General features: G+C 37.0%; 1 protein-coding gene across 2 annotated transcripts in view; it reads right to left on the reverse strand.

Annotated features, from left to right (window-relative positions):
• Positions 1-14426, reverse strand: part of snx2 (sorting nexin 2) — a 125430-nt gene that overhangs the window by 36614 nt on the left and 74390 nt on the right. For both annotated transcript variants that reach the window (XM_051929976.1, XM_028805250.2), the window contains exons 7-8: positions 13242-13320; positions 6223-6298 (exon numbers count right to left, since the gene is read on the reverse strand). In XM_051929976.1, the coding sequence (XP_051785936.1) occupies positions 6223-6298; positions 13242-13320 (155 nt within the window). The remainder of the gene's footprint in view (positions 1-6222; positions 6299-13241; positions 13321-14426) is intronic.

A 14426-nucleotide genomic window follows, 5' to 3' on the forward strand; every position in this document is an offset into this window, starting at 1 on the left:
CCTGTATTTTTTCACGTACATATGGCTGAGTGTAAATATTTCCTGAAATTGTTAAATAAATATGCAAAATGTTCCAAATTGTAAAATCATGTTGTGGCCGAGTAACATCAAAGATGCTACATTTACTTGTATGGACTTTTTATTTGTAATTCACAATTACAAGTACTAAGTGTTTGCTCAAAGTAAGTGTGCACATGTATTTCATGAATCCGGGACTCTTTTTATAAAACAGCTCAAACTGCAAAATTTGCAAATAAAGAATATTTTACTGAAAAGTTCTTGGACTTACCCTAACAGAGTTAAAAGTACATTAACAATGGTTCCTTTTCATGATGCTGATTTTTATGTGAAAACTTGTAAGTGGTTTTGAAAGAATAATGGTCTATGAATCTTGTTTAATTTGAAACCAGTTGCTGTCGCACTTCCATTTCCTTTTGCTGCAGACAATACTTAGATACTGTTTAGGGCCTGGGACTATTTGAAGAGGCCATGGAACAACATGTTTGTAAGATTATTAGCAACCCAACAAAGAAATAAGGACTGTGGATGTAACAAACTGAATGTGTCTACTAACAAGTTTGTGTATTCTGTCTTGACAGCTAACTCATTGCTGATGTTAACCACCAGAATAGAATGGAAAATACATTCACATTTAAAAATGAAATGCTGGGAGATAGCAAGGTTTCAAAAATATGATAATTATTCAGTTGTTTTTTTCTACAAATTCCGAGAACAGGAACTGATGATGAAAGATTTACTTAGCCTCACATTATATACAGAATGTATGATTTTTCGTTTGTTTTCTTCTGTAAATTTTCACAAACTTAGTTTCTGATATTTAATAGATGTTGATTAAAATCTGTAGTTTTCATGTAGTGCTAACCAGTTCTCAAATTTCATTTGTAAGAATAAAAAATAGGGATAAAATCTAACAGTCATTTTAATGAATCAATAAGAACTAAGACGGTGAATCAAAACATTTTAGTTTTATAAAATGAAACTAAGAAATGAAAATAAGAAACTGTCAAACAACAGTGACAACTTATTTTATTGTTTTCATTTTCAAAATGCAATGTTAGAAAATATATAGTAATTCAGTGCTGAGACATTCCCTTTACTTGGAATCTGCTAGGTAAGTTTTATAGGAGGAGCATGTAGAGATGAACAGACTAGACCACTATCCTCAACAACTTTTTGCCACTCCTTGTGAGGATTTGCTCAACACTTCCAGGCTAATCAGGGCAGATAACATTGATTGGTTCAATCCCCACTGGATGCATCCGATGGCATCCTGGCTACATGATAAAACCATCTCAACTGTTTCTAAAAAGTACCAATTGTACTCTGGAGTTCTCTTGTGTTCTTGAGCTGCCCATTCTATCAAAGACAATACATCCAGCAATTCTTATGCTTGAACGTTCAGTCTTATTCTTTCATCTACCACCTAGAGTTTATCACCATACATAAGAATGGAAACACAGACTGGTAAATAAACAGGTTCATCAGAGAACTTCATCTCAGTATCACCACCATGGCCTCATAAGATGTTCCCAAAACCTCTGCTGCTGCACTGATTTTTTGATCAGTTCTGCAATCATCTGCACTCTTACTCCTGAACAAGAATGTTAATGTATTCTTCATTTCTGGGAATCTGCTTATCCCTTACCTGGAGGGTGCAAACTACTCTTTTCCACAAGAGGCCTATCTCCACAGATCTCCTCAAATTGGGAGGTGCTAATTCTAAACTTACATTATGCTTAAATGTGAACCACTCCATTGTACAATAAATACCCCATTCAGATGAAGTCAGAAAGACAACATTATCCTCTAGAAACAAATAGCACCCTTAGATTTATAAACTTGACACTCTATTAGCCAATGCTGCATTTCAAAATTCTGGCCAAGTCACAAACAAGACAGGAGTAAGGACAATCCTTTGGCGAAGTTCTGTGCCCATGATGAACAGACTTGAATTAATTCTAAGTATATCAACACAGCTTTGTCTCCACAAACACAGGGACCGGATGGCATGCGGCTGTGGCCTCAGAACCTCATTGACACTATTAGTAAAGTAACATTAACCTTCAAATATCTGTACAAATACGAAGACTGGTCCATAATTTTACTTCCAGGAATGAATATGTATCGTTTCTCCAGGATGTGAGGTTCACATACTGTATTATGCTGTGTCCCTGTTTCAGTACCTCAGCATAGGCTTTCTAAGAAAGGAATCTAAGGGAACCTCACCAGAAACAGGGATACCAGGACCCCCTTCTAGTGCCTAGAAGCAGTGTTCATCAGCAAGAGCTAATGGTGAGTTAACCATGTAGCCCATTTAAGCTCACTCTGAAAAGTCTACATGGATGTACCATGTGGGCTCACAATGTAAAGGTCAGGTACAATACCAAAGAGGCGACAAGAAACCAATAACTTAATTCAAAAATTTTTTTTTTTGTTTTTGTTACTGTAGACAAATCTTTTTTCTACTGTAGTTGTAGTGATTTGTTCTGGACTTCATTAAATCAGTTTTTTCTGGTATTAAGCACAAACAAATCTTGATTTTCCGTAAATTATTTAAATTAAAAATATATTCTTTCATTAAATAATATATTGAACTAGCCAACCCCCGGCGTAGGATACGCCGCATAATTATGTATTGATGGGGTGAACACTTCCTGAATGACACAGTTGTCCTAATGGCGTGGGTTTGAGGATACGACTGTGAGTGAATGAAAAGATAGACCTCTGGAGAGAGCAACATATAATTGTCCGTGACTGAAAGCGGGATCGTCTGTGACGAAGAAGTTCACGCTGGTGAAAGTTACTTTGTCGGTAGGGATAAGTGTCAGTACTTGTAGATTAAGGTGTAGCGAGTCTTCGTTGTTGACGCTTAATATAGCTTGTGTACTGAGATGTTCCGGAGTCACAGTTGAGAAACATTTTTTTAATGGCTTTTAAGCACAGGGGAAAAAATGAACATGTGAAACATCCGTAATGTAATAAGCCACCAAGAAAAGTAACATTGCAACAATGCTATCTACGACCCGATCGCTGTAAACAGAAGTGAAAACAAAATCAAGCCCGGTGCATTCTTTAACTGCCTTGTGGCGCTGTAGTAGTGCTGCTGCTTTGCAGTAAGAAGACTGTGGAAGATTGTGGGTTCGCTTCCCAGTTCCTCCCTGTGTGGATAGCGCTTTGAATACTGAGAACACCGCTATATCAATGTAATGACGTATTATTATTCTTATGTGTCCAGCGCTCTCTCTCTCGCGCGCCTGTATGCGTGTGTGTGTCACTCGCTCGCTGCACGTGTTCCTGCAGGCATACGCCATATAATTATTTATTGATGGCTGAACACTTCCGGAAAGACACAGTTGTCTAAAAGGGGTGGGTTTGAGGATACAACTGTAAGTGAATGAACAGATGGAACTCTGGAGAGAGCAACATACAACTGTCCGTGACTGAAAACTGGTTTTGGCAGATACATGCATATCTTTTTGAAAGTTTGGCCCTGTGCCTTTTCAGTTGTAATCGCAAAGGCCAAACTAACAGGAAATTGTCTTCGTGTAAAAGTAAAAGGCAAATTATCCGCGACAAACAAACTGTTTTACATGCTGCATACCAACCCGTGACGTAGTATACGCCGCATAATCATGCCGCTTTTTAATTGTTTTTTAAGCAGAGGGAAAAAAATGAACATTTGCAAAATCCGTAACGCTGCTTTCAGTAAGTACAATGCACATGCGTTTAATTTGTCGGCCACTTTTTGCCAGCCGTCTTTTCTGGTTTGGGCTGCTTTTGCAGTGTTACCGCTTGTGCATATTAAATCTTGAAATCCTTCGAAAAAAACTAATTAACTAACTAACACCCACCCACTCACACAGCTTGTGTGAAAAAAATGCGCCCGTTCTTTCATCATTTTGTTGCAGCCTATCAAAGACTTGCTGATCATGTTTTCTAGACTCAATATACATTGGCTTTTCACTCAGCACAGGGGCGCGCATTCATCTCGGATTATTACATCCAGCTAGACTAATCTGCTACACGGCTGCGTTTGAAAAAACCGACTTATCCCGGATGAGTTTTATCGGCATTAATGATTAGGAATCCGGTTGGAACAAAACCCTGCAGCCATAGGGGTTCACCAGGACCGAGTTTGGTAAACACTGGTGAACACAGACAAAACTGATTCAGGTGAGGAGTTGGGGCGGGCAAAGTAGTTGCAGCTATTGATTATTCAGTGTTGTTTGCCTGGGTGTCTGATCTGCTCGACGGGATCAGAAATAAAAGGAAAACAATGTGAAGGCAAAGTCACAGGTGTTCCTATAGTACAGTAATCCCTTCTCCATCGCGGGGGTTGCGTTCCAAAGCCACCAGCGAAATAAGAAAATCCGCGAAGTATGTTTATATGGTTATTTTTATATTGTCATGCTTGGGTCACAGATTTGCGCAGAAACACAGGAGGTTGTAGAGAGACAGGAACGTTATTCAAACACTGCAAACAAACATTTGTCTCTTTTTCAAAAGTTTAAACTGTGCTCCATGACAAGACAGAGATGACAGTTCCGTCTCACAATTAAAAGAATGCAAACATATCTTCCTCTTCAAAGGAGTGCGCGTCAGGAGCAGAGACTGTCAGAAAGAGAGAGGAAAGCAAACAAATCAATAGGGCTGTTTGGCTTTTAAGTATACGAAGCACCGCGGCACAAAACTGTTGAAGGCGGCAGCTCACACCCCCCTCCATCAGGAGCAGAGAAAGAGAGAGAGATAGAGAGAGACAGAGTTTGTTTTTCAATCAAAAATCATACGTGCCCTTTGAGCTTTTAAGTATGCGAAGCACCCGTGCAGCATGTCGCTTCAGGAAGCAGCTGCACAGAAGGTAGCAACGTGAAGATAATCTTTCAGCATTTTTAGACGAGCGTCCGTATCGTCTAGGTGTGCAAACAGCCCCCCTGCTCAATCCCCCTACGTCAGGATCAGACAAAGTCAGCGCAAGAGAGAGAGAAAAGTAAGTTGGGTAGCTTCTCAGCCATCTGCCAATAGCGTCCCTTGTATGAAATCAACTGGGCAAACCAACTGAGGAAGCATGCACCAGAAATTAAAAGACCCATTGTCTGCAGAAATCCGCGAACCAGCAAAAAATCCGCGATATATATTTAAATATGCTTACATATAAAATCCGCGATGGAGTGAAGCCGCGAAAGGTGAAGTGCGATATAGCAAGGGATTACTGTATAGTGGGTCTACAGCTCCCCTTCAAAAGGCCATTTTTAAATAAATAATCACCGCGCTCACAGCGTAGCAAGGGGTGTAGAAGTGTGGCTGAAACGGTTTCCGGGTGGAGTTGTGCTGCGGGTGTTTCTCCCCTGTGCAGTGTGCGAGCGAGTGAGGAGAGAGAGAAAGACGTTAGAGTGAGCAAGAGCAGGCTCGAAGGCAATGTGTTCCTGTGGTATAGCGGGTTCATAGCTCCCTTTCAAAAGGCCATTTTTAATCAGGTGACTGAAAGTAGTGGAGTCAGGCACAGAGAAGGTCAGCTGCTGAGAGAGCGTCTTGACTGTTGCAGGGCCTGCATCGGTGAAGCAGGTGAGACGCTAATGAAAAAGAGGCACAGGGCTTATTGGTTTTTAAAGACTGCGTCCTTCATTGTGTTTTAACCTCAGTTTTAAAGGATTGTTTTAAGGATCCCATGGGATACCCCTCGCAAACTGTTTTACGCGCTGCATACAGCGATTCACATCCGCGTGAAACATGCCTCTATGAACAGTCAACGTGGCTCAGAGGTGCATGTGGACTCTAGCACAGACGAACATAAATGACGGCGTTTTTTCTGAGTCGTCACGTCCGAGTTGGTGGGCGTGGCTCTGCAAGTTGTTGTCGTATCCAATGGTCTTAGAGTTGGTGGGCGTGGCTCTGTCCTGCGTGCTTCCATGGGTGTCTTGCTTACTCTGGCGGTGGCTTAGTGAATTATATATATAGATTTAATTTTTTTCAAACACCTGGTTTATAGTATACATTATTAAATAATAAATAAATATACGTTTGTTTAAATACTTTCATGAGTATTGTTCCAATTACTAATGCATTAAGAAATTCCTGTACACAAATGTATCATTTTCACTTAAAATGTGATATTTCTATTTATAGCCTTGTATAGGTTGTCTGTAGCTTTGTATATCTTACTATGACTTGCACATTATATTTTAGCAAATATAAAATACAAACCTCTGAGCTTTCCAAGAACTGCTGCACGTCAGGATCTTGTAACAAAGTAGGATGTTTAACTGTTCTTTCTAGGTACCTAAAAAAGCAAAAAAAAAAAAACTTATTCCTTTATATGCAAAATGAATATAATATTCAGCTAATGAAAGGCATTTTTTTTCTTGAGGCAATGAATTATTTGCTCAATATTTTATAACTGAAAATGCTGACTCAGAAAGTCACAAAATTCTAACACGTTTGAGATATCTCATGCAAACATTTTCAAATATCAGAATATATAATAGAAAATCTGATTTGTATACAGAATAATATATTGAAGCAAAAGCCAAACCTTACATATCTTTTGTTCTTCCTATTTGAATGTGCTTTGTTAGACTACTAATTGTTAATTCTCCATTATTATTTTGAATCTTTTTTTTATTTTTTTTCCAGTGCCCAGTCGCTTGGAAGCAATAAATGCAATGCAAGAATAAGCAAGGATGGGACACCAGTCTAATTATTTATTATTAACCACCTATACTCAATCATATTTGGTTTATTTAGATTTATCAGATCTACATAACAATTTGTTTAAGACTGTGTAGATAAACCTTTAGAAAAATTAAGGAACACAAAAAATGTAAATGTAAACTCCATACACTGCAAAATAACAACACTATTGACTGTGTAGCCATACTGCCCTTTTATTAGCACATCAGATCCATTATTAGTGAAACCAAAAAAATAACAAGGAACATCTGCTTTATTTTAGAATAAAATGTTTATTTACTCTGCTATTACTCTCAGGTCCAATATCTACTACTCACTGCACATGATCATCATTATTGTGCAATATTTACATTATGTGCAATACAGTAATCCCTCGCTATATCGCGCTTCGCCTTTCGCGGTTTCACTCTATCGCGGATTTTATATGTAAGCATATTTAAATATATATCGCGGATTTTTTGCTGGTTCGCGGATTTCTGGCGGACAAATGGGTCTTTTAATTTCTGGTGCATGCTTCCTCAGTTGGTTTGCCCAGTTGATTTCATACAAGGGATGCTATTGGCAGATGGCTGAGAAGCTAACCCAACTTACTTTTCTTTCTCTCTCTCTTGCGCTGACTTTCTCTGATCCTGACATAGGGGGATTGAGCAGGGGGGCTGTTCGCACACCTAGGACGATACGGACGCTCGTCTAAAAATGCTGAAAGATTATCTTCATTTGCTACCTTCTGTACAGCTTGCTTCGTGAAGCGACCATGCTGTACGGTGCTCTCGCATACTTAAAAGCTCTAAGGGCAACGTATTGATTTTTGATTGTTTGTTTTTCTCTGCTCCTGATGGAGGGGGGTGTGAGCTGCCGCCTTCAACAGCTTTGTGCCGCGGTGCTTCGTATACTTAAAAGCCAAACAGCCCTATTGATTTGTTTGCTTTCCTCTCTCTTTCTGACAGTCTCTGCTCCTGACGTGCACTCCTTTGAAGAGGAAGATATGTTTGCATTCTTTTAAATTGTGAGACGGAACTGTCATCTCTGTCTTGTCATGGAGCACAGTTTTAAACTTTTGAAAAAGAGACCAAATGTTTGTTTGCAGTGGTTTTGAATAACGTTCCTGTCTCTCTACAACCTCCTGTGTTTCTGTGCAAATCTGTGACCCAAGCATGACCAATATAAAAATAACCATATAAACATATGGTTTCTAGACTTCGCGGATTTTCACCTTTCGCGGGGGGGTCTGGAACGCAACCCCCGCGATGGAGGAGGGATCTACTATAACCCAATAGTGCAATAGTTATTTATTCTTTCCAGTATTTAAATAATGTGCAATAACTCGATTTAGTTATTATTCTTTCCATTTGTATATAGCGTCGCAGAACTTTTTTTTGCAAACGTTTTAGCACCATTTGTTTATTTTATTTACTTGTTGTGTTCTACATATATGTCTGCACTGAAGAAGCTGCTTTTAATCTCATTGTACATGTGTATAGTGACAATAAAAGGCATTCTATTCATTCTATTCTATTTACTAACTGACTTGTTAAAATGTTGGCATCTGTAGTAAGTATTACAATGTGTTTTATTAATTGTGCAAATATGTTTGCTTGATTAGTATTGACTCTAAAAATGCTGCTAGGTTATGACAAATGTGTTCTGAGATTGGTCAGGCTAAGGAAGACAGAAGTTTTGAGGTAAGGCAGCTGTACTCACTAATCAGACGCGATGAATGTGTTGCATGTTGATTAGCACATGCAAGTAGAAATTCACTGTACTCTCTACATGTGACAATAATGACCTTATAAACCTTATTACACCCAGCAGTGTGGATGGGCATTGGATATTTGCTACAGTATGGATAAATTGCTGCCATCAATAGATATTTAATTTTACTCTTTGAGCATCTAGATCATAATAATAAACTAGGGGCGCTTCACTCACCAACCTCCATGTTTGGTTTTCCGGATACATACTTTTAAGATTTTTTTTTCTTTGAATTGTTGCTATTTCATTAGTTTCACTTTTATTTCAGAATTTTGGTAAAAACAATATTTGGAATCTTTCGAGTCTCAACATGCTGAATCTTTTTAATGAGGTCAGTGAGACATGTGTTTAATGACTTTGTACCATAATTCAGGATAGGTTTCTCTGTTTGGAATTTCAGCACAGACAAAGTGATCTACATCATCAGCAGTTAATTTTTTTTGCAAAGTAACCAATAAATGCATGTGAGGAAAACCCCGTTTTTGAAATTCTCTGACTTAAACTTCAAAGCCTTACAATATTTACATATTTGTGACATATCACCTATGTCCATATATTCGATCTCTATTCGCCTTTTCGTTATTTCTCCGAGTAATAATTTCTCTTTTGCACCAATGCGATGTTTACTTTCTTTGGTTTGACCACTTTTGTTTTTTTCCTGCTTTCATATTCTGTATCTTGCTCTGCATGTGTTTCGCGCCTATGTTTTTTTTTTTGGGTCTTTTGAATTCCGCTGTTTTCATTATCTGTAACTTGTCCTGCATGTGTTTGGCCCCCTTGTTTTTTAACCTCTTTATTACGTTTTACTTTGTTTTCTACTCTTTGTCTTTTATTTCTGACCTTGCTTTGTCCTGCTTTTTTTTTCAATGACACCTGGTCCGTGGTGATTATTTTCCCTTTTTTCGAGTAATAATTTCCATTTGTTTGCACGATTGCGATCTTTACTTTCTTTTTTTTTTATACTTTCTAATTTTCCTGCTTTCATATTCTTTAACTTTCTCTACATGTGTATCGCACCAACATTTTTTTTTTTTGAGCCTTTCGAATTTCACTGCTTTCATAATCTCTAACCTGCTCTGCATGTGTATAGCACCAACGTTTTTGAATGTCTTTATGAAGTTCTACTTTGTCTTTTAATTCTGAGGCCAATTGGACATGCTTTTTTTTTAATTCCACTTGTTCCGGGCTGATAATTACTTTCCTTATTTTCTGAATTTGCACCTAGATTATTCTTTTTCTTGTTTGCATTTTTTTTTATCTCCAACGCTTCTGAGTCTCTTTTCTCCGCACTGCTCTTTCATCTTCGCTTAGTTGTCGACGTTTTCATCTATAATGTATTGTCCTTATATGCTTTATATGCGCTGAGAGCCCTGGATCTGTGTGTGCTCAAAGCCTTTGCACGGCTGAGTGTTTTGCTGCCCATGGACTTATTTGATATTGGTTGTAAGTATGGTGTGTCCTTGCAAGAATCTCATGTTCTACGTCCCCCGCGAGACGCTCCGTGGCCAATCTCTTTCATCTCGCAGATCTGTTAAGTGTCTTCCGTGATCTTCACGTGAAGATCACATCTCGTCTCCCTAGTCTTTCTCTCCCAGGATTTTTTTTTTATAATAGAGAGATAACAACATTAAAATACTGAAAAACAAATCAAGAATCGTTTACAAAAAAAATAAACACTTTATAGTATATATCTTCTAAAACACACAAACTATTTTATCCTCTGCAATTAAAAAAGTTTTCATTTGACATGTTAAATAACATCAAACACAAAAGCCAAATGGCAAGGTTTTATTTCCCTTCTTGTGAAATTTCTTAACTCAGAAGTCAGTTCTTCTCAGCTGAAGTCTCAAACTTGACATCAACAGCCCTGCTATTAACAACTCTGACCTTCCAAGTCAATCAATGAGATTATAAAAAGGGCAGAGAAATGTCAAACTCTCACTTATGTTTAATTTTTTATTCAATGCATCAGAATGCACAAAACAAGAATACGTCAGTGGATCACAAGCAGACAAAATACCATTCGTGTCACAAATGCTGTCAAAAGGATGAATCTAATACTGCTTTGTCTACTAAAAACTAAAGAGCTAAAGCTCTGTCAGCTATGAAACCCTTGAGTTCAGTGATAATCATTCATCTAATATTTTTGTTGCTTAACCTTTCTACGGTAAAAGACCAGAACAAGAATGCTCTTTATAGTGAAGAGTTTTACATAAACTTAAAGCTCACATTGTGTAAACAGACACTACTGTTCCATGACTGACATATTGTTTTTATTACAAGTAAATTCTGTCCAAGGTTTATTATGCATTTGAATTCAATTCATTTGTCTTATTTATCTAATTGTGAGGAAACAGAATTAAATGTAATGTATATTACACATGGACTGCTTTTTCTGCTAATAGGCACATTGTTGTGATGTGAGATTTTGTTATAACTTGATAAATATTTTGTGTTTATTTATAATTTAGGCAAATCAATGTAATATTAGTGAGAAGCATTCATGTTTACAACCCAAGGAATGGATCTCTTTGAATTTTACGACAGAATTTTGGGGGGGTGTCCTTTAAACCAGTTCGGCGAGTGTTTCTCTGCTAAAGTCTTTCAACCCCCCGCAAGAAAGCCATAAAGACATATGGTCCTTGGGCGGTGGCAGGTTTTAAGATGCTGTATTCCCCCTCTGAAGTATGGTAGTTTGGAATTGGCTTGGATCAGAAGCTTTTTAAGTACCATGATGTCCTATTGGGCTGTAGGGGTTAGACAGAATTCACATTCTCTCTCTCTTACTAACCAACAAACTGATGAAGACCATCACACTATGAACTGAAAGGACAACACAATGGAGACCACTGTTTAGCAGCCATATTGGAACAGGCATACGGCCTGTTCTGAAGAAAGCTGAATGATGCTTTAACTAGAGACCATTTTAAATAACTACAAGTCTGTGTGCTGCCTGAAACTACACATCACCATTTAATCAGGTTGTATGGTTGCCAATATTCAAGTGTACTTTGCATATTGATGTTATTTATGAATATTATCAATAATACATTATTTTAGTTGTAACTTAACTCCTGCTTGTCTTTTTACTATACCTAATTGCCTATAGATATAGAAGGGAAGGTGGGGATAAGTTATATACTATAATCCCTTATAAACAGTGGTAAATCTGTGGATTAGGCATTCTGACAAAGGCTACATATTAATAATACAATAGGGGAAAGTAGAGCAATACTGTATATATTACTCTACCAAGACAAAACACACATGATTAGGGTGGTAGTATGCAGAGTGGTATGTTGTTCAAAAAAATTATGAGTTTTTAAAATATTGCAGAATCCCTCTGTACAGAAGAATGGTTTACTATCTCGTGTGTTAGCAAATGGTTAACCTTACTTACAGTGCCCCCAATTATGTATTTAATTTTTATGTAAATTGTGTGTTTTAATTCCAACATCAAATAAAAATAAACTCACATTTGGGGACTGTAGTTTTTCTGCCTTTGAATTAACACTGAAATTGTAAATACTTGTAAATGTAGCCCTTCTTTAAATGGGTAATTTACTTCTAGGCATTTGCTGTAATGGATGGTGAATGCACATACTAGTAAACTAAAAACTGCCATACTCTGCCTTATCTAGTTGAATAAAGTTTGCCTTTTCCACTGCCAATTTTGAGTAAACTGACATTAAGTTCATAATTCTATATACATTTTTACATATTTATAATCCTTTACACAAAACATTTACCAAATTTTCTTGGATTTTAATATCTCTACCTAACATATGTGCACACAGAGTATTACAAACAATCCTGTGATTTACAGATTTTGGTATTCACTTTAACTTTTTACTTGGAATGTTTTGCTTACTTACACTGCACTACAAAAGAGGCATTTATACTCCAATTAGTATATATAGATTAAGTTAGAATTGCACTGTCTATCAAATAAAATTCAGAACCTGAGAGAGAGCATAAATTTAAAATTTCCTAGAAAATTATGGTTTATGTATCTGTTTAATCATCCTTCAAATGGAAGAGCACACCACATCATCTCTCCATATCCTCATAATGAAGTCAAGAAATCTCTATTTAGAAGAGCATATGCATTTAATTCTAGTAGAATCACACACAATAGATGGATTAACAAAAGATAAAACTTAAAACATAAAAGTGAAATCATAATCAAAATCTGCTGCTACTCTCTGCCTTCTGTGACAGAATGTTTCCATGCAGTGTCAGGATAAGGAGGCTATATTACTTGCCCAAATCTATTTTCTTCTCACTCTAATTACAACTCTCAACTGTGGATCCTCTTCATCCCCACACATACGATTTTGACCCAACTCTCTTGATTCCAAATGGTCCTCTTAGTAAAGGTACTTTCTGAGTCAGGGGTGCCTCCCTAAAACTACAAAACAACTAGGCTAGAGCTCTCTCAATTACTCTACCCCTTAAAAAGGCCATACTTTTCTGCATAATGGTTTCCCCTCAGGACTGTTGCAAATGCAGAACACAGTCATAAGTAAACCTTTCTTTGCTGCAGGTCTGATTCTGTCTTCCCTTATCTTTAAGATTTCTATGTGAGCAGTGCAATATAAGAAAATCTAAGATTTCTTCAATTGAAAAAAATAATGTATCATAAAATATTGTAAAAGAAGTTGTGGTAACATAGAAAACTTAAGTAGATGAATTTTATAATAAATGAAAATACATACAAACAAATTGTACATTTTTGAAGCAAAATGATTATTAGCTAAACTAATATTTTAACTATTTACCTTTCCAAAGCTGATCTGCGCTTTTCTACAAACTCTGCAGATGAGGGATCTTCTTTGCCGACTTTGACCTTTGTCATGCCTATAATTAATCATATTGTAGGTTTATTTCACAAATGGCACATTATTAAATCCAACTTATTTAATTAGATGAAAAAACTGCGTTTATAGGATATACAAGCTATAAAGTAATAATGAAATGTAAAAATTGATGAATGAGCCATCAAAATAACAAACGAATCAGCTTTCTTCTTCTTCCTCTTCATCTTTTCCCACTTCTGTGGGGAGTCGTTGTGCTTGATCAACTTTCTCCATACAGCTCGGCCTTGGCACCACCTACCCAGTCAGACCATTTTCCTTCAAATCATCTTTTTGCTCTATCCATGCACCTCCACTTTGGCCTTCCAAACTTCCTCTTCTCCTGAACTTCCATTCTCATCACTCTTTTTCTCATGTATTCCTTGTCTCATCTCATCACATGTTCATACCACTTCAACCCTACTTTCCTGTACTTTCTTATATATCCCTCCCATTTTTGTTGTATCTGTTTTTCGCACTTCTTATTCTGTCCATTTTGTAACTCCACACATCCATCTCAACATTCTAATTTCTACCACATCTAATTTCTTCTCCTGCACTCCCTTTACTGCCCTTGTTTCAGCTCCCATACATCACTAATGGTCTTACCACTGTCTTAAAAAGCTTAACTTAACCTTCAACTTAATTCTTCGATCATACAATATTCTTGAAGCCTTCTTCCAATTGTTCCATCCACACTGCACTCTATTGGCTATCTTCTGCATCTAATTTTCTATCTTAGATTACCACAATATTTAAATATATCTATTTTTTTAATAGCTCTCCCTGCATGTTAACTTCTGAATCCAGATCATCCTTAAATCTCATATAATCTGTATTCTTCCTACTTATCTTCAAATCTGTATTTGTCAAAACCCTTCTTCATTCTTCCAACTTTTTCTCCACTTCCACTATTCTGGTGCTACACTGCACAATGTCATCAGCAAAAAGCATGATTAGTCATCAAGTGTTTGTAACCATTTTTATAAGGCTTCATAAAATAATAATGGGCATTCACAAATGAATGAAGAAACACTCAATTTCTCAATTAATTTTTATACTGTCCTATCAACTGCTATATTTCCTCTTATATGGCAAGGCTGACAATCT

This window comes from Erpetoichthys calabaricus, chromosome 7 (genome assembly GCF_900747795.2).
Source record: "Erpetoichthys calabaricus chromosome 7, fErpCal1.3, whole genome shotgun sequence".
Classification (NCBI taxonomy): Eukaryota; Metazoa; Chordata; class Cladistia; order Polypteriformes; family Polypteridae; genus Erpetoichthys; species Erpetoichthys calabaricus.